At 47.5% G+C, this 19912-nt stretch overlaps 1 protein-coding gene across 1 annotated transcript in view; it reads left to right on the forward strand.

Annotated features, from left to right (window-relative positions):
• The window catches only part of mri1 (methylthioribose-1-phosphate isomerase 1), a 45234-nt gene extending 30303 nt beyond the window's left edge, over positions 1–14931 (forward strand). The window contains 2 exon segments of the mRNA XM_034187818.1: positions 3538–3762; positions 13835–14931. Coding sequence (XP_034043709.1) covers positions 3538–3762; positions 13835–13968 — 359 coding nt within the window. The 3' untranslated portion in view covers positions 13969–14931.
• The last annotated feature ends 4981 nt before the right edge of the window (positions 14932–19912 follow it).

Genomic DNA, 19912 nt, shown 5'->3' on the forward strand with positions numbered 1-19912 from the left:
ACGCAGAACACAATGCGCTGTTTAAAAAAAACAAAAAGCATGCAAAATTGCACTAAAAAAAATCTGCGAAACTGCGAGGCCGCAAAAGGTGAACCGCGTTATAGCGAGGGACCACTGTATACCAAAGGGGCTGATTACTTATGCAACCCATCATCTTGGCTTTTATATTTTTAATTAATCAGAATCAGAAGAAGTTTATTGCCATTGCCAGTGAACAGGATTCACAGACTAGGAATTTGCTTCGGTACAATGGTGCAACATTAAGAAGAGATAAAATGCTAAGATAAAATATAACATATGTGTCAAAATAAGATAAAATATAAGATTAAAAAAAGAAATATGAAATATGAAAGGCTGTGTGCAACAGAACAACAGTGCAGTGGGAGGAGTGCAATTAAAAACCAAAGTACACTGTCTAAAGTGACCCGTGATAAAATGATAAAGTGACAGAGTTAAGCTTAAGGTGACTGAGTTATGAGGAGTTCATGAGTCTAACGGCAGAGGGGAAGAAACTGTTCTTATGGCGGGAGGTTCTGGTCTGGATGGACCGTAGCCTCCTGCCCGAGGGGAGTGGTTTGAACAGACCGTGTGCAGGGTAAAAAGGGTCAGCTGTGATCCGACCTGCTCGGCCCAGAGTCCTGGAGACGTGCAGGTCGTGGAGAGATGGAAGGCTACAGCCGATCACCTTCTCAGCAGAGGCCACAATGCGCTGCAGTCTGTGTCTGTCCCTGGCTGTGGCCCCGGCGTACCACACCGTGATGGAGGAGCAGAGGATGGACTCGATGACGGCCGTGTAGAACTGCACCATCAGCTGGACAGGCAGCTTGGCCTTCTTCAGCTGCCGCAGGAAGTACATCCTCTGCTGGGCCTTCTTGATGAGGGAGCTGATGGTTGACTCCCACTTGAGATCCTGGGTGATGGTGGTGCCGAGGAAGCGGTGACAGACCACAGTGGTGATGGGGCTGTTGGTGAGGGCGAGGGAGGGCGGGGGGGCTGTGGCTTTCCTGAAGTCCACGATCATCTCCACTGTTTTCTGGGCGTTGAGCTCCAAGTTGTTGCTGCTGCACCAGGTCACCAGCCGGTCCACCTCCCTCCTGTAGGCAGCCTCATCCCCATCCGAAATGAGTCCGATGAGGGTGGTGTCGTCCGCAAACTTGATGAGCTTTACAGAGTCGTGTTCGAGACATTTTTTCCCAGCCTCACACGCTGACTCCGGTCCGTCAGGAAGTCTGTGATCCACCTGCAGGTGGAGTCGGGCACGTGGAGCAGAGAAAGCTTGTCCTGGAGCAAAGCTGGAAGGATGGTGTTGAATGCAGAACTGAAGTCCACAAACAGGATCCTAGCGTAGGTTCCTGGGGAGCCCAGGTGCTGCAGGATGGAGTGCAGGGCCAGGTTTATGGCGTCATCTACAGACCTGTTGGCTCTGTAGGCAAACTGCAGGGGGTCCAGGAGGGGGTCGGTGATGGACTTCAGGTGGGATAAAACCAGGCGTTCGAAGGTCTTCATGACTACAGACATGAGAGCCACAGGCCTGTAGTCATTAAGTCCAGTGATGTGTGGTTTCTTGGGGACTGGAACTATGATTGAGGACTTGAAACAGACTGGAACATGGCATGACTCCAGGGAGGTGTTGAAGATCCCCGTGAAGACTGGGGCCAGCTCATCAGTGCAGTGTCTCAGGGTGGCAGGAGAGACACAGTCTGGGCCCAGGGCCTTACGTGGATTCAGCCTTTTGAAATGTCTCCTCACGTCCTCCTCTTGGACCGAGAGGGCAACAGGGGGAGTGGGGAGGGCAGCAGTGAGAGGTGGGAGGTCCAGAGTGTTTGAATATCCAGTTGTGTGGGGGGTGGGGAGGTGTGAGTCCTTGTCTTCAAAGCGTGAATAGAAGACGTTCAGGTCGTTGGCCAGCTTCAGGTCGTCAATAGAACGAGGTGCTTTGGGCTTGTAGTTGGTGATCTCTTTCAACCCCCTCCATACAGAGGCCGAGTCGTTGGCAGAGAACCTTTGCTGCAGACGTGAACTGTACATGGATTTAGCCTTTGCCACCTCCTTGCTAAATCTGTACTTTGCACCTCTATAGCTGTCTCTGTCTCCTTCTCTGAAAGCCACCTCTGCTGACGGAGCTGCTGGAGTTTAGGTGTGAACCAGGGCTTGTCATTGTTATATCTCACCCTGGTACGCTGTGGGATGATGCTGTCTTCACAGAAATTAATATATGACGTCACAGTGTCCGTGTAGTCATCTAGACTGTCTGTTGAAGCCTCAAACATATCCCAATCCGTGGTGGCCAAGCACGCGCGTAGCTCCTCTACAGCTTCATTGCTCCCCACTTTAGATGTCCTCACAACAGGTTTAGAGAGTTTAAGTCTCTGTCTGTATGCGGGGATCAAGTGGACCATCACGTGATCTGAGAGTCCCAAAGCTGCACGGGCCACCGCGCGGTAGGCGCCGCTCGCTGTCGTGTAACAATGATCTAACGTGCTCCCTTCTCTGGTCGGGTATTTAACAAACTGTTTGTATTTTGGTAATTCCTGACTGAGATTCCCTTTGTTAAAATCACCGAGAATTATAACAAGAGAGTCCGGAAAGTCTCTCTCCACGCTCATAATCTGATCCGCGAGCGCGCGCTCGGCCTCGTGCACGTCCGCGATTGGTGGAATATATACAGAGCAAAGTATGAAAGAGTTAAACTCACGTGGAGAGTAGAACGGTCTGCAGTTTATGAGGAGATATTCCAGAGAGGGACAGCAGTGTTGGGAGATCACAGTCACATCGGAGCACCAGGCGTTGTTGATATAGAGAGTGCTCGGTCTCTGTCTGCGCGGAGGAGTTGGAATCCCTCTAGTTGGAGCGCGCAGTCTGGTGTCTGTGCATTTAACCACGTCTCCGTGAAGCACAGTACACAAGATGAGGAGAAATCTCTATTCTTCTTCATCAGCAGTGCCAGCTCATCCATCTTGTTGTGGAGTGAGCGGACGTTGGAGAGAAATATCCCAGGTAGGGGCGTGCGCGTGCTCCTTTGTCTGAGGCGCACGAGAGCTCCAGCTCGTTTTCCTCTCCGCCGGCGTCTCACTTTTTTGGCCAAAAAGTGAACCAGTTCAGCTGCAGGCACTAAAAAAACTGGCGTAATGACCGTGGGTGTTGATGATTTGATGTTTAGAAGGTCCTCGAGGGTGTAGGAGCACGATGACACACGATTCACGCACAAAAACAGACAAAGCAGGGAGCACCAGAATACCAGGGCGCCTTCACGTGGCGCCATCTTGGAAGGGAATTTATATAAAGTTATAGAGATTTACTTTCAGTTTGAGTTGAGAAAAATAATTTTAGAAATCTTTATACTGAAAAACCTGACTTACTTTTTGTAAATAACAAGGGGCTGAATACTTTTGCAAGGCACTGTGTGTGTGTGTGTGTGTGTGTGTGTGTGTGTGTGTGTGTGTGTGTGTGTGTGTGTGTGTGTGTGTGTGTGTGTGTGTGTGTGTGTGTGTGTGCAGTGAAAATAAAGGCCCTTCTTCTTCTTGTTTTCCCTCTTAGCGGTGGTTGTTGGTGCTGACAGGGTGGTTGCCAATGGTGACACAGCCAATAAGGTGGGAACATACCAACTCGCCATCGCCGCTAAGCATCATGGGATTCCATTCTATGTGGCTGCACCAAGCACGTCATGTGACCTGAGTCTGGAAAGCGGCAGAGACATCATTATTGAAGTGCGCCCCCCTGAAGAACTCACCAGTGTAAATGGAGTGCCCATTGCTGCCCCGGGTAAGACTTCTGGTCCAGGATTGGATCCTGGTCAGTGCTGGGCATAGTTCTGCTAATTCGCTAACCCCCAGTTAGCAAAGCTAACTTTTTTGTTAGCAGATTAGCTCTTCAGCTAATTTTGAAAACCATCAGCGGAACACATCCGCTAAATTTAGTTCCGCAAACTTTCAGTGCGCTAACTTTTTTTTTTTGCTGGCATAGCGAATCAAAATCATACATTTTGGTATTTACCTGTTGCGTGTTTTGCAATAGTCAGACAGCTGTGAGCTCAGTCCTCCCCCAGCAGAAGAGAGCGGAGCGAGTCGGCTGCTGTTGTCTCAGAAAAAAGAAGCCTGTCACCTGTTTCCCACATGCAAAAAGACAGACAGTGGGGAAGAGACATGAAAAGCAAAACACTTTTCACTCATGCTTTTACTCATAAACAACTAATTCCATACAGTTTATCAATATAACGGCGCCTCTGCCATTTTTACAGGGAGAACATATTACACATATGACATATCTTTTAAAAAATGCGCCAAATTCTGAAGGTTGGAGCTTTTAACAGACACATGCGCTAAAAGGCATTATGGAAAATTTAAATATCTCTTTCCATCACCCCCCCCCCCCCCAAAAAAAAATGCATAGAACACTGCCACTTGCTGGATGGGAGTGTGAATAGCAGCCTGTGTTGGTCGTGAATTATGCTTCACAAACAGAATTTTCAGTTTTGCAAATACCTTTTTTTTCAAATGAAAACGATGACATCTTTACAAATTTGTAAAAACCAACACACGTTACAGTAACCAGTGAAGGAGACTCATTTTTCCCATAATGCCTGTCGGCAAGTGTAGCTGTTAAAGCTCAAACCTTCAGAATTAGCGCATTGCTTTAAAAGATATATGCAATATTTTCACTTTGTAAAAATGACAGCATTACCGTTAATGTCAATAAACTGTCTGGAATAGTTGTTTATGAGTAACACCATGAGTGAAAAGTGCGTTGCTTTTCATGTCTGCTGCCCGCTGTCTCTCTTTTTGCATGTGGAAAGTAAATGACTGTTTTTTTTGGTGGGGGGTTTTGGAGGCAACAGCAGCCGGCCTGCAGCGCTCTCTTCTGCTGGGGGAGGACTGGGCTCACAGCCGTCTGACTATATAAGACAGAAGCTCTGGCTCGTTGTCTGTTTTTTGGGTTTGTGATCATTATTGATTTTACTCAGAATCCTCGGCGGTGCTTAAACTCGGAACTGGCTCATCAGTAGTACAGTACTAAACGTTAGCGGTTAGCTGTAATTTCTGTAAAAAAAATTAGCGGTTTATCGTTTGAGTGTTACAAAAATTAACTTTTCAGTTAGCAGATTAGTGGTTATCAATGCTAAGTTTTTGGTTAGCTCTGCCCACCACTGATCCTGCTGGATTCTGGTCCAGTTGGGAGCCAAGTAGAAATGATGTAAAAGGTGAATTTATTCTGTCTGTGTCCGTCCAGGAATCTGAAGTCCTAAACCAAGTTCTCAGTGTGTCTGACGCTCAAATCAGGTTACAGAACTTTACATACTCTTGTTCCAAGAACTAAGGTCCTTAACGTAGTTAATTCAGAGTTCCAGCAGGACCAGTTACAGCCCTGAAAGTTTAAGAAATAACAGTGAAAGATTCTGAATCAATGTCATCTTCTTAGTCTGTGTTTGGATCTCGTAATTTTGAAATATGATGTCAGAGAAAATGGGCAGAAATGCCCCACAAAGTTTTTTTTCATTCACACTGAGATTTCTGTGACACTTGAACTTTTTAAATTCTTATTATAAGTCCTGTCCAGGTCCTGAGGTCTGTTGGTTCCAGTGCTTATGTCAGGATTCTGCAGTGTTAAGTGGGTGAGACTCTACGACTCCCTCTGGGGGCAGTGCAGGTTAGCGGCGGCTCTTTGCAGCCGGGTGGACTGAGACAATGCAGACAAAGTGCCTGCTGCCACAATCTACACAAAGAGACGACCAGGACAGATCATCCTGATGAAACTCCAGCAATTATTAAACAGCCAAACTTTTATTGCCACCGACGCCAACAAAAGTCAAAGTGTCTGAACGCACAGCTGAGTGGCAACAGCGCCACCAACTGTGAGGTCTCAGCATCTGAACCTCACAGAACAAATAGAGACCTAAACCCAGAAACCTACCACCCCCCCCCCCAAAAAAAAACCCAGCAACAACAACAAAAAACATAAATATGAAATTATTACATTCTTATAGTATGCATTTTTTTAAATTTTGTCAGCCTCACCTCAGATTTTTTGAACAGACCATCAGAGATGGAACTCCAGAGCATCCAGAAAGTTGTCAAAGTGCTTCACTTTTTCCACATTTTGTTATGTTACACTGTTATTCCAAAATGGATAAAAAAAAAAATTTCCTCAACATTCTACACACAATACCCCATAATGACAATGTGAAAAAGTTTTTAGATTTTTGCAAATTTATTGTTGTTGTTGTCCATTTGGCTGCTCCAGTTTTGTGTTTGGGGTCGCCACAGAGGATACAGCCAGATCCACATTGGTATTTGGCACAAGTTTTACACCGGTTGCCCTTCCTGACGCAGCTCCAGTTTTACCTGGAGAAACACACACAGCCGCTGGTGTTCCAAAGAGGTCTCCCATCCAAGTAGTAACCAGATCCCACACTGCTTAGCTTCTGAGATCTGATGGGATCAGACTGACACAGAGCAGACCGGCCGCATTTCTGCAAATTCATTAAAAATAAAAAAACTGATGTGTTGTGTTACGGTCTGGAATCGGGTTGCGTGTTAGACCCAAGAGCAGGAGCAGTAAGGCAGACACAGGAGGAGTAACCAAGAGTTTATTGAACCAAACAAGAGACTGCGCAGTGGAGGGACAAAGGAGGATGGACGAGACTGACAGGACCACAAGACAGGAACCAGAGAAGTGAGCCTGTGGTGCTGCTGGGACTGTGGGGGGAAAGTGAGAGGGCAGGTGAGATTATGGCGTGCATATGGGCACACATCTGGAAGTGAAAATAAATCTAAACTAAATAGTTTAGAGGTTCAGTTCATTCAGGTTTTTAGTTCAGAAGCGAGTCTCAGTTCATTCCAGGTTGGAGTTGAATCAAAAGTGCAGTTCATTCAGGATCTTAGTTTGGCATGACACACCCTAAAGGTGGGCGCATGTGGCAGACTGATAGAGTCAGATGACAGCTCCAAGTTCCAGGCTTAAATGTATTCAGCAATTTGGCAGCTCACATTCTCTGGGAAACTGCACTCAGAGAACCACAGTTACATTAACTCAGAACTTAGCGGCTGCGTGTTGATCACTCCCGCCTGTCAGCGGATTACATCATACTGTAACTGAATGGTTCAGCCCGTGGAATAACAAAATGACTGCACACGGGACCTAAACAGCGCAGAAGTGCGCCAACCCGAACTACAGATACAGAACTCCATGAAGAGGATGAACTCAGAGCAGTAAACCTGCTGAACACAACGCAACGTGGAGATGAACGGACTCTGATCAGTAACAGCTGCGTGTGATTAAACACCAGACAGAGTTACAGAATATGTTCATGTTAAAGCCAGAAACAAAAGCGTGACGTGGAAAACCGTACAAGGTCTATTAGAAAAGTATCCGACCTTATTATTTTTTCAAAAACCATATGGATTTGAATCACGTGTGATTGCGTCAGACAAGCTTGAACCCTCGTGCGCATGCGTGAGTTTTTCCACACCTGTCGGTTGCGTCATTCGCCTGTGAGCAGGCTTTGAGTGAGGAGTGGTCCAGCCCCCTCGGCGGATTTTCATTGTCAGGAAATGGCGGAATGATTTGGGCTTTTTTTCCATCAGAATTTTTTCAGAAACTGTTACAGACTGGCAGCTGGAAACCATTCGAAAAATTTATCTGGCTTTCGGTGAAAATTTTACGGGCTTCACAGAGAATAAGGACTGTTACTACAGCTTTAAGGACGGCTTTAAGGACGGCTTTAAGGACGCTTGGCGCGCCGCGCTCCGTGCCGCCATCGAGAGCCACAAACCACCGGATCATTTCTAAACGGATGGCTCTGTGGATCCGTGACCGTCGTGTGCACTTTCTCTGGTTATCACAAGAGCTGGACATCAACCATTTTCTGGCAGATTTCACTTTTAACAAGAGATTTTGTCATGGAAAGCCGAGCGGAGGCTTCGCGCGTCACGATGGATTCGCTACTGGAGCGAGACAAAGGAACACCTCCATTTTGGTCTCACAGGACGGCTTTGAGATGGCGTTCAGACAGCTGTCGGTGGTTTTTCCATCGAGTGATTATCCGAGAAATTGTGGATGTGCCTGGACATGCCAGAAAATGTCCCGTGAGGCTTCATCACGGCGTTGCTGTGCACCATGCGGCACTGCCGCGACGCGCAAAGCCTCCGCTCCTCTTTCCATGACAAAAACTCCTGTAACAGTGGAATGTACCGTTCATTTCCAAACTGGATGCTGTGTTTTATCCGGGACGTCGTCTGACTAGCACAGGAATTGTGAAAAGACATGGACATCAGCACTTTTTCAGCACATTGAGACAGACGTGCAGAGGAATTCCGCACGTCGCGGCGGTGCCACATGGCGCAAAGCAACGCCGTGATGAAGCCTCACGGGACATGTTCTGGCATGTCCAGACACATCCACAATTTCTTGGATAATCACTCGATGGAAAAACCACCGACGGCTGTCTGAACGCCATCTCAAAGCCGTCCTGTGAGACCAAAACGGAGGTGGTTTTGTCTCGCTCCAGTCGTGAATCCATCGTGACGCGTGAAGCCTCCGCTCGGCTTTCCATGACAAAATCTTTTGTTAAAAGTGAAATCTGCCGGAAAATGGTTGATGTCCAGCTCTTGTGATAACCAGAGAAAGTGCACACGACGGTCCGGCTCCACAGAGCCATCCGTTTAGAAATGATCCGGTGGTTTGTGGCTCTCGATGGCGGCACGGAGCGCGGCGCGCCAAGCGTCCTTAAAGCCGTCCTTAAAGCCGTCCTTAAAGCTGTAGTAACAGTCCTTATTCTCGGTGAAGCCCGTAAAATTTTCACCGAAAGCCAGATAAATTTTTCAAATGGTTTCCAGCTGCCAGTCTCTAACAGTTTCTGAAAACATTCTGATGGAAAAAAGCCCAAATCATTCCGCCACTTCCTGACAATGAAAATCCGACGAGGGGGTGAACCACTCCTCACTCAAAGCCTACTCACCGGCGAATGACGCAACCGACAGGCATGGAAAAACTCACGCATGTGCACAAGGGTTCAAGCTTGTCTGATGCAATCACACGTGATTCAAATCCATATGGTTTTTGAAAAAAATAATAAGGTCAGATACTTTTCTAATAGACCTCGTATGAACCGTTTTACATTACTGAAGTTAAGAGCTGAAGCTCACACTGCAGGAAAAGAAACGATTGATAACAGCATCATTCGAAACTTGGAGTGACACGGCAGGAAAAACACGACATGTAACACACGGCGGGTTACAGACTGCACCTGAAAGCGCCAGTGAAAAAACACAGACAGTTACTGTTGTGGACATGAGAGCCCACAGAGGTGGAGCTGCAACAAGAGCAGAGACTTCAGTCCAAAAAACACAGCAGGGAAAAAAGTCCAGGAGCTCAGGGGCTCGCGTCAGGAAAACAGAAGAGTGACATTAGCTCCAATGTGGTGACGGAACACGAACAACATACACAAAGAGAAAAACAGAGGCTTGAGTTACTGGCTGGGTGCGATGGCTTGGCACACCTGGGAACCCATGGCAACCTGGTTCTGACCAGGAGAAACGCGGAGGTTCTTCAGGTGGTGTGAGGAACCCACTGTGAGCACCCCCTCAGTGTAGCTCCAGTTCAGCTGCGAGACGCCGCTCTGTCAATTCCATGTGCTGTCTTGACAGATGGAGCGGGGCCCACGTGCCCTCTGGCAGCGGGGAGCAGAGCCCTGATGTCACACAGCGAAAAGCACCCAGACAAAACACCAGCAGCTCCACCTCAGCTTCACCTGAAAACACAGACAGACAGAGGCCAGCAGACCAGGGGCAAACCACAACATGTTGGCAAGATTTGAGTTCTGTTTCAGGAGGAGGTGTCCTGGGTCTGTGTATGTTTATTTTTGTTTGATATGGATAGTTCTTGGTGTTTTATTTGTTGCAAAGTTAAATAAATAAAAATTTGGTTGCAAGAAAAGAAAACAAAATGAAAAACTAAGAAATCACGTGTACATAAGTATTCACAGCCTTTGCCATGAAGGTCAAAATTGAGCTCAGGTGCCTCCTGTTTCCACTGATCATCCTTGAGATGTTTCTACAGCTTAGTTGGAGTCCACCTGGAGTAAATTCAGTTGACTGGACATGATTTGGAAAGACACACACCTCTACATATAAGGTCTCACAGTTGACAGTCAGAGCACAAACCAAGCATGAAGTCAAAGGAATTGTCTGTAGACCTCTGAGACAGGATTGTCTGGAGGCACAAATCTGGGGAAGGGAACAGAAACATTTCTGCTGCTTTGAAGGTCCCAATGACGACAGTGGACTCCATCATCTGTAAATGGAAGAAGTTCAGATCCACCAGGACTCCCGTCTAAACTGAGCGATGGGGGAGAAGGACCTTAGTCAGGGAGGTGACCAAGAACCTGATGGTCACTCTGTCAGAGCTCCAGCATCCGTTTGTGGAGAGAGGAGAACCTTCCAGAAGGACAACCATCTCTGCAGCAATCCACCAATCAGGTCTGTATGGTAGAGTGTCCAGACAGAAGCCACTCCTTAGTAAAAGGCACATGGCAGCCCACCTGGAGTTTGACAAAAGGCACCTGAAGGACTGTCAGACCAGGAGAAACAAAATTCTCTGGTCTGATGAGACAAAGATTGAACTCTTTGGGGTGAATACCAGGCGTCATGTTTGGAGGAAACCAGGCACCATCCCTACAGTGAAGGATGGTGGTGGCAGCATCATGCTGTGGGGATGTTTTTCAGCAGCAGGAACTGGGAGACTAGTCAGGATTGAGGGAAAGATGAATGCAACAACATACAGAGACACCCTGGATGAAAACCTGCTCCAGAGCGCTCTTGACCTCAGACTGGGGCGACGGTTCATCTTTCAGCAGGACAATGACCCTAAACACACAGCCAAGATATCAAAGGAGTGGCTTCAGGACAACTCTGTGGATGTCCTTGAGTGGTCCAGCCAGAGCCCAGACCTGAATCTGACTGAACATCTCTGGAAAGATCTGAAAATGTCTGTGCACCGACGCTCCCCATCCAACCTGATGGAGCTTGAGAGGTGCTGCAAAGAGGAATGGACCAGACTGTCCAAAGATAGGTGCACCAAGCTTGTGACATCATATTCAAGAAGACTTGAGGCTGGAATTGCTGCCAAAGGTGCATCAACAAAGTATTGAACAAAATCTGTGAATACTTACAGACACATGGTTTGTTAGGTTTTTATTTTTAATAAATTTGCACAAATTTATTTTTTGCATTTTCTCTTTTTTCATGTTGTCATTATGGGGTGTTGTGAGTAACATTTTGAGGGGAAAAAATTAATTTACTCCATTTTGGACTAAAACTGTAACATAACAAGATGTGTAAAAAGTGAAGTGCTGTGACTACTTTCTGGATGCTGTGTATTTTGCTGTATGAGGGGAGAAACTAGCAGGATCTTGAGAACTAAACACAAGTTTGGTCAAATCACACACATCATTATTCCTCGCTGGCTGAAAGCCTGAAGGGGGATTATGTTGTGGCGATGTCTGTCTGTCTGTCTGTCTGTCTGTCTGTCTTTCCATCCTGAAAAATGTCTAAGTGTTCTGAAGTCAACTCCTCTCACATTTTTAATATGAATTTTAGTAAGCTTGGTACAAGTCTTTGTTATAGGTTGGTAACACGCATCTTGTAATACTCTACAACATTGAAACATTTTGGCAGACTTTGAGTAACAAGCGTAAACACTGCCAATTTCATGAGTCAGTGTCTGCATTCTTAAATCAACTCTCACATACCTTGAAATGTTACCAGAATTTAGTAAGCAGTTGTACCAAAGCAGTATTTGCCAGCAGGGGATATTATGCTCTCAGAGCCGTCTTGTTTAGAAATGAAAGGATGATGGTCAGAGTCTGCTTCCTATGTTCATGCACAGAGATAATTCAAAATCCCACACAAACCCAACCCCAACAAAACCAGGTGGATGCACACATGGAAAACCAGGTGGATGCACACAGGGAAAACCAGGTGGATGCACACATGGAAAACCAGGTGGATGCACACAGGGAAAACCAGGTGGATGCACACAGGGAAAACCAGGTGGATGCACACATGGAAAACCAGGTGGATGCACACATGGAAAACCAGGTGGATGCACACAGGGAAAACCAGGTGGATGCACACAGGGAAAACCAGTGGTGGGCACAGTTCAGCTAATCCAATAGCCAATAATTATCAAAGCTAATGTTTTTGTCAGTGGATTAGCTTTTCAGATAAGTTTTAAAACCATCATCGGACCAATTATCTTCTGCTAAATTTAGTTCCAATAACTTTCAGTCCGTTAACGTTTTTTTTTTTTTTTTTTTTTTGCTGGTAAAGTGAGCAAAGTTTAACAGTCAAAAACATTTGTAAACCCTAAAATCAAACATTTTAATCCCTGTCATGTGTAGATCAGTGGTTTATTGCAGACTGGCCATGGTTTGTTGATGACTTCATCATTAAGCGCAAGACGTGATTGGCCGGTTGACGCAGCAAGCATTGTGGGTAGTGTAGTATAGGCTCAGTTTGGATGTTACACTGTTACCGTCCACTCAACACAAAAACAAAGCGGACTAATTTTAACATTGTTTTATTTTATTTCTTTGTGGCATGGGATAATTTAATCACCAAGACTCGGTGGGGGAGAGGAGCTCTCACGGCACGGCTGCAAGGACTTCTCTTCACCATTTAGACACCGTTTGGATAATCAGGACGTTTTATGTGGAATATTTTCTTCAGAATTTAATGAATCCCACTGAAACTAACAAGTAAGAATTTATATTTACTATGTGTATTTTACTCTGCCATTCAATGCATTAATGGATGTATTTCAGTTGTTTAAGCCGCAGGGTTCAAAGTGTGTGAAAAAAGCAGCAGCTTTTAGTTCGTACATGACGGTGTATCTAATACCGAGATAAACTGTGACTTCTAATACTGTGTTTTACTGTTTTTAAAATGCATGTAATGACAGTTTTTGGGGTTTTATTTATGTATTCATTTGTTTTTCATGTGTTCTTTGTGTTTGTGATCCTTGAATTTACCCAGCAGCCCCTGCGGCGCTTAAAGTGAAACTGGTTTATCAGAAGCTGACAGTGTAATCTGATGTGGCCGCGTCTGAATAAAAGTTATCGGTTATCTGTAATAAAGATAAATGTTTTAGCAGTTTATCTGTTTAGCGTCTATCACGGGTGGTGACCAAGTGGTTACTGCGCTTGGTTTCAGTGCAGAAGGTTCCGGGTTCAAATCCCACCCCTGCCACATTTCTCCATGTAATGTGGAGTTGCGTCAGGAAGGACAGCCGGCGTAAAACTTGTGCCAATTCAACATGCAGATCCACCTTGGATTTGCTGTGGCGACCCCGAGTGCAAACAAGGGAGCAGCCGAAGGGACTTACTTTTTTACGATCTGTTTAGCGTCATAAAATATAACTTTTCAGTTAATGGTTATCAAAACTAACTTTTTGGTTAGCTGTGCCCACCACTGGGGAAAACCAGGTGGATTCACCCCAAAAAAACACCAAAACTACAAAGACAAACAGCAGACACACAAACAACAAACGGTTCTCGTGGTGTGGGTTTTTAAAATCATGTTGGTGTTGCTGCGTCACTGTTGTTGTGAGTGTTGTTTTCCGCTCACAGGGATATCGGGTTTCTCTCGGTTGGTTTGTTGTGTGGTTTTGACTGATGATGAAGGACTGAAGGTCAAACTGTGACTTCCTGCTGTGGTCACATGTTGAACACAGAAGAAAACCAGCAGTGAAATGTTCACGTGTCAGGGAACATCAGGCTGTAAAGTTCTCATCGGGCATCCATCCTCTTCTTGTCTGACTTAGTCCAAATCTTTGTCTTCAGGAATTGACGTGTGGAACCCGGCGTTCGATGTGACCCCTCACCACCTCATCACAGGAGGCATCATCACAGAGCTCGGAGTCTTCCTCCCGTCCGAGCTGCAGGCAGCGCTCACTGGACGCCTCACCGCCCTCTAGATGCTGTCCTGCTGGTCCAAGTGCACCACTGCACCTTACCGCCACACCACCTCATCACGGCACACATGGTTGTGATTGACTTTCATTTTTGACACTGCAGACAGTGTTAAATGTTTGTGTTGTACACAGAAAGCTGATCTTTGACCTTTCACCCCCACATACAGCTGAACTGCAGAACCCACTTCCTGTTTCCACCACAGGAACCAGATCCTGAGCTGCAGGTTGAGATCCTGTTTGTGTTTCCAGTCTGGACGGATCCTTATCTTTATGTGAATGTTGAGCGCAGATGCAGGAGTCACACGGACACTGAAATCAGTCCAATAATGGTTTTTGTTTTTTAAGTTTGGTTCTCACAGATCATAAATGGTACCAGTTCTGGCAGCGACTCAGAACCCCAAAACGATGGCTGCATGTAATCCCAGTCTGCAGAGATCATCCGAACCTTGATCATATTAATGAGTAGAACCTTATTTTCTCTTTGGACTGTTCACTTAGTGACCGAGGACAAAGTACCAGCAGTACCTCAGCAGTACCATGTGGCACCGTCGCTGTGTTCTGAGTAATGATAACTCTGTGTTCCAGTCCTGCATTCTTACACATCATGCCTGAACCAGTCACTGCTCCTTACAGCTGCAGACTCTGCCCCTTTAGTTCCTGCTCCACAGAGAAGTACCACTGTGGTGTATGAACTCAAAAAACAACAGTGTCATGGCATGTTGTCATTTTGGCCCTGGTTCCTGTGCTGGAAGCTCAAATATGGTTTTTGCCTGTCTTAAGAGGGTCCTCCGAGAAGGTTCCAGGGTTTTAGGAGCGCCCTCTTTGAAGGTTCCAGGGTTTTAGGAGGGTCCTCTGGGAGGTTCCTGTGGTGAGAACTCATATATCTGATGTCATTTTTCTTTTCTTAGTCTAAATACTAAAAGTTGATCCATACATTTGTTGTTAAATGATTTTTCATTACCAACAGGAAGTTCTCTGTTTGGTTCCTGCGTGCTGCTCAGTTCCTGTAAATAATCATCACCTCATCGTTAGTGTGTAAATATGTAGAACTTTAACCAAATAACTGGTTATTTACAGTGAAATCCGGCACCACAAATGTTATATTAACATTTAAGATGTTTTTTGTAGAATAACGATGTAGCTCGTAGCCAATCAGAACATTACTGTGATGTGAAGGAGGCGGGACTCCTGATGGGTCGGTGGCAGTCAGCTGACACCTTTGACTGCGCACTGGTTCCTGCCTCCTGATTCTAATTTATGTTGAACAGTCACATGTCGTCCTCGCCGTGTGCGCTCCCATCCGTCACGCCGCACAACGCAAAAACAAACAAAAACTATTGTCATATTGATCTTTATAAAAGTAAAACACAAAATCAGCTTTTTCAGATGAATCAGTCACAGTTTGTAAATGCCTGAAGGAGGTGTGTCTTTGTAGATTATTGGCCTGTTTCATGATAAATATTTTCCTGTTGGTTCAGTGACAGCTGACCTTTTGACCTCTGGACGACCACAGTGATGATTTGTGATGTCACAGCCTTCGTTCTGCAGACTGATGTAGCAACTTTGTGTTTACTCTGAGGATGTTTCTTTGTAGTTTGTCATGTGATCAGGCCGTCAGTCCGGCAATAACCCAACACACTGCTTCACGTGCACTCTGCTACATGCACAAACACAATGTGTCGCTCAAATACCTGGCCAACACCACGAATGCATGTCGCTCAAACACCTGGCCAATGCTGCGAACGCGTGTCAGTCAAACACCTGGCCAAAGCAGCGAACGCGTGTCGCTCAAACACCTGGCCAATGCTGCAAAAGCGCATCAATCAAACACTTGGCCAACACCACGAATGCATGTCGCTCAAACACCTGGCCAACGCTGTGAACACGTGTCACTCAAACACCTGGCCAAAGCAGCGAACGCGTGTCGCTCAAACACCTGGCCAATGCTGCAAAAGCGCATCAATCAAACACCTGGCCAACACCACGAATGCATGTCGCTCAAACACCTGGCCAACACCACGAATGCATGTCGCTCAAACACCTGGCCAACGCTGTGAACACGTGTCGCTCAAACACCTGGCCAACGCTGCGAACGCGTGTCACTCAAACACCTGGCCAAAGCCGCGAACGCGTGTCGCTCAAACACCTGGCCAATGCTGCAAAAGCGCATCAATCAAACACCTGGCCAACACCATGAATGCATGTCGCTCAAACACCTGGCCAACGCTGTGAACATGTGTCACTCAAACACCTGGCCAATGCTGCAAAAGTGCATCAATCAAACACCTGGCCAACACCACGAATGCATGTCGCTCAAACACCTGGCCAACGCTGCGAACGCGTGTCACTCAAACACCTGGCCAAAGCCGTGAACGCGTGTCGCTCAAACACCTGGCCAATGCTGCAAAAGCGCATCAATCAAACACCTGGCCAACACCATGAATGCATGTCGCTCAAACACCTGGCCAACACCATGAATGCATGTCGCTCAAACACCTGGCCAATGCTGCAAAAGCGCGTCAATCAAACACCTGGCCAACACGACGAATGCATGTCGCTCAAATACCTGGCCAAAGCCGTGAACGCGTGTCGCTCAAACACCTGGCCAACGCTGTGAACGCGTGTCACTCAAACACCTGGCCAATGCTGCAAAGCGCATCAATCAAATACCTGGCCAACACCACGAATGCATGTCACTCAAACACCTGGCCAATGCTGTGAACGCATGTCACTCAAACACCTGGCCAACACCACGAATGCATGTCGCTCAAATACCTGGCCAAAGCCGTGAACGCGTGTCGCTCAAACACCTGGCCAACGCTGTGAACACGTGTCACTCAAACACCTGGCCAATGCTGCAAAAGCGCGTCAATCAAATACCTGGCCAACACCACGAATGCATGTCGCTCAAATACCTGGCCAAAGCCGTGAACGCGTGTCGCTCAAACACCTGGCCAAAGCCGTGAACGCGTGTCGCTCAAACACCTGGCCAACGCTGTGAACGCGTGTCACTCAAACACCTGGCCAGTGCTGCAAAAGCGCGTCAATCAAATACCTGGCCAACACCACGAATGCATGTCGCTCAAACACCTGGCCAACGCTGCAAAAGCGCGTCAATCAAATACCTGGCCAACACCACGAATGCATGTCGCTCAAACACCTGGCCAACGCTGTGAACGCATGTCACTCAAACACCTGGCCATTGCTGCAAAAGCGCGTCAATCAAATACCTGGCCAACACCACGAATGCATGTCGCTCAAACACCTGGCCAAAGCCGTGAACGCGTGTCACTCAAACACCTGGCCAACGCTGTGAACGCGTGTCACTCAAACACCTGGCCAATGCTGCAAAAGCGCATCAATCAAATACCTGGCCAACACCACGAATGCATGTCACTCAAACACCTGGCCAACACCACGAATGCATGTCGCTCAAATACCTGGCCAAAGCCGTGAACGCGTCGCTCAAATACCTGGCCAAAGCCGTGAACGCGTGTCGCTCAAACACCTGGCCAAAGCCGTGAACGCGTGTCGCTCAAACACCTGGCCAACGCTGTGAACGCGTGTCACTCAAACACCTGGCCAATGCTGCAAAAGCGCGTCAATCAAATACCTGGCCAACACCACGAATGCATGTCGCTCAAATACCTGGCCAAAGCCGTGAACGCGTGTCGCTCAAACACCTGGCCAACGCTGTGAACGCGTGTCACTCAAACACCTGGCCAGTGCTGCAAAAGCGCGTCAATCAAATACCTGGCCAACACCACAAATGCATGTCGCTCAAACACCTGGCCAATGCTGCAAAAGCGCGTCAATCAAATATCTGGCCAACACCACAAATGCATGTCGCTCAAACACCTGGCCAAAGCCGTGAACGCGTGTCGCTCAAACACCTGGCCAAAGCCGTGAACGCGTGTCGCTCAAACACCTGGCCAACGCTGTGAACGCGTGTCAGTCAAACACCTGGCCAATGCTGCAAAAGCGCGTCAATCAAATACCTGGCCAACACCACGAATGCATGTCGCTCAAACACCTGGCCAACGCTGTGAACGCATGTCACTCAAACACCTGGCCAATGCTGCAAAAGCGCGTCAATCAAATACCTGGCCAACACCACGAATGCATGTCGCTCAAACACCTGGCCAAAGCCGTGAACGCGTGTCGCTCAAACACCTGGCCAACGCTGTGAACGCGTGTCACTCAAACACCTGGCCAATGCTGCAAAGCGCATCAATCAAATACCTGGCCAACACCACAAATGCATGTCACTCAAACACCTGGCCAATGCTGTGAACGCATGTCACTCAAACACCTGGCCAACACCACGAATGCATGTCGCTCAAATACCTGGCCAAAGCCGTGAACGCGTGTCACTCAAACACCTGGCCAATGCTGCAAAAGCGCGTCAATCAAATACCTGGCCAACACCATGAATGCATGTCGCTCAAATACCTGGCCAAAGCCGTGAACGCGTGTCGCTCAAACACCTGGCCAACGCTGTGAACGCGTGTCACTCAAACACCTGGCCAGTGCTGCAAAAGCGCGTCAATCAAATACCTGGCCAACACCACGAATGCATGTCGCTCAAACACCTGGCCAATGCTGCAAAAGCGTGTCAATCAAATACCTGGCCAACACCACGAATGCATGTCACTCAAACAGCTGGCCAATGCTGTGAACGCATGTCACTCAAACACCTGGCCAACACCACGAACGCGTGTCGCTCAAATACCTGGCCAAAGCCGTGAACGCGTGTCGCTCAAACACCTGGCCAACGCTGTGAACGCGTGTCACTCAAACACCTGGCCAATGCTGCAAAAGCACGTCAATCAAATACCTGGCCAACACCACGAATGCATGTCGCTCAAATACCTGGCCAAAGCCGTGAACGCGTGTCGCTCAAACACCTGGCCAACGCTGTGAACGCGTGTCACTCAAACACCTGGCCAGTGCTGCAAAAGCGCGTCAATCAAATACCTGGCCAACACCACGAATGCATGTCGCTCAAACACCTGGCCAATGCTGCAAAAGCGCGTCAATCAAATACCTGGCCAACACCACAAATGCATGTCGCTCAAACACCTGGCCAACGCTGTGAACGCATGTCAGTCAAACACCTGGCCAATGCTGCAAAAGCGTGTCAATCAAATACCTGGCCAACACCACGAATGCATGTCACTCAAACACCTGGCCAATGCTGTGAACGTGTGTCACTCAAACACCTGGCCAATGCTGCAAAAGCGCGTCAATCAAATACCTGGCCAACACCACGAATGCATGTCGCTCAAACACCTGGCCAACGCTGTGAACGCGTGTCACTCAAACACCTGGCCAATGCTGCAAAAGCGCGTCAATCAAATACCTGGCCAACACCACGAATGCATGTCGCTCAAACACCTGGCCAAAGCCGTGAACGCGTGTCGCTCAAACACCTGGCCAACGCTGTGAACGCGTGTCACTCAAACACCTGGCCAATGCTGCAAAAGCGCGTCAATCAAATACCTGGCCAACACCACGAATGCATGTCGCTCAAACACCTGGCCAACGCTGTGAACGCATGTCACTCAAACACCTGGCCAATGCTGCAAAAGCGCGTCAATCAAATACCTGGCCAACACCACAAATGCATGTCGCTCAAACACCTGGCCAATGCTGCAAAAGCGCGTCAATCAAATACCTGGCCAACACCACGAATGCATGTCGCTCAAACACCTGGCCAACGCTGTGAACGCGTGTCACTCAAACACCTGGCCAATGCTGCAAAAGCACGTCAATCAAATACCTGGCCAACACCACGAATGCATGTCGCTCAAACACCTGGCCAAAGCCGTGAACGCGTGTCGCTCAAACACCTGGCCAACGCTGTGAACGCGTGTCACTCAAACACCTGGCCAATGCTGCAAAAGCGCGTCAATCAAATACCTGGCCAACACCACGAATTCATGTC

The sequence above is a fragment of the Thalassophryne amazonica genome, chromosome 15 (genome assembly GCF_902500255.1).
Source record: "Thalassophryne amazonica chromosome 15, fThaAma1.1, whole genome shotgun sequence".
Classification (NCBI taxonomy): domain Eukaryota; kingdom Metazoa; phylum Chordata; class Actinopteri; order Batrachoidiformes; family Batrachoididae; genus Thalassophryne; species Thalassophryne amazonica.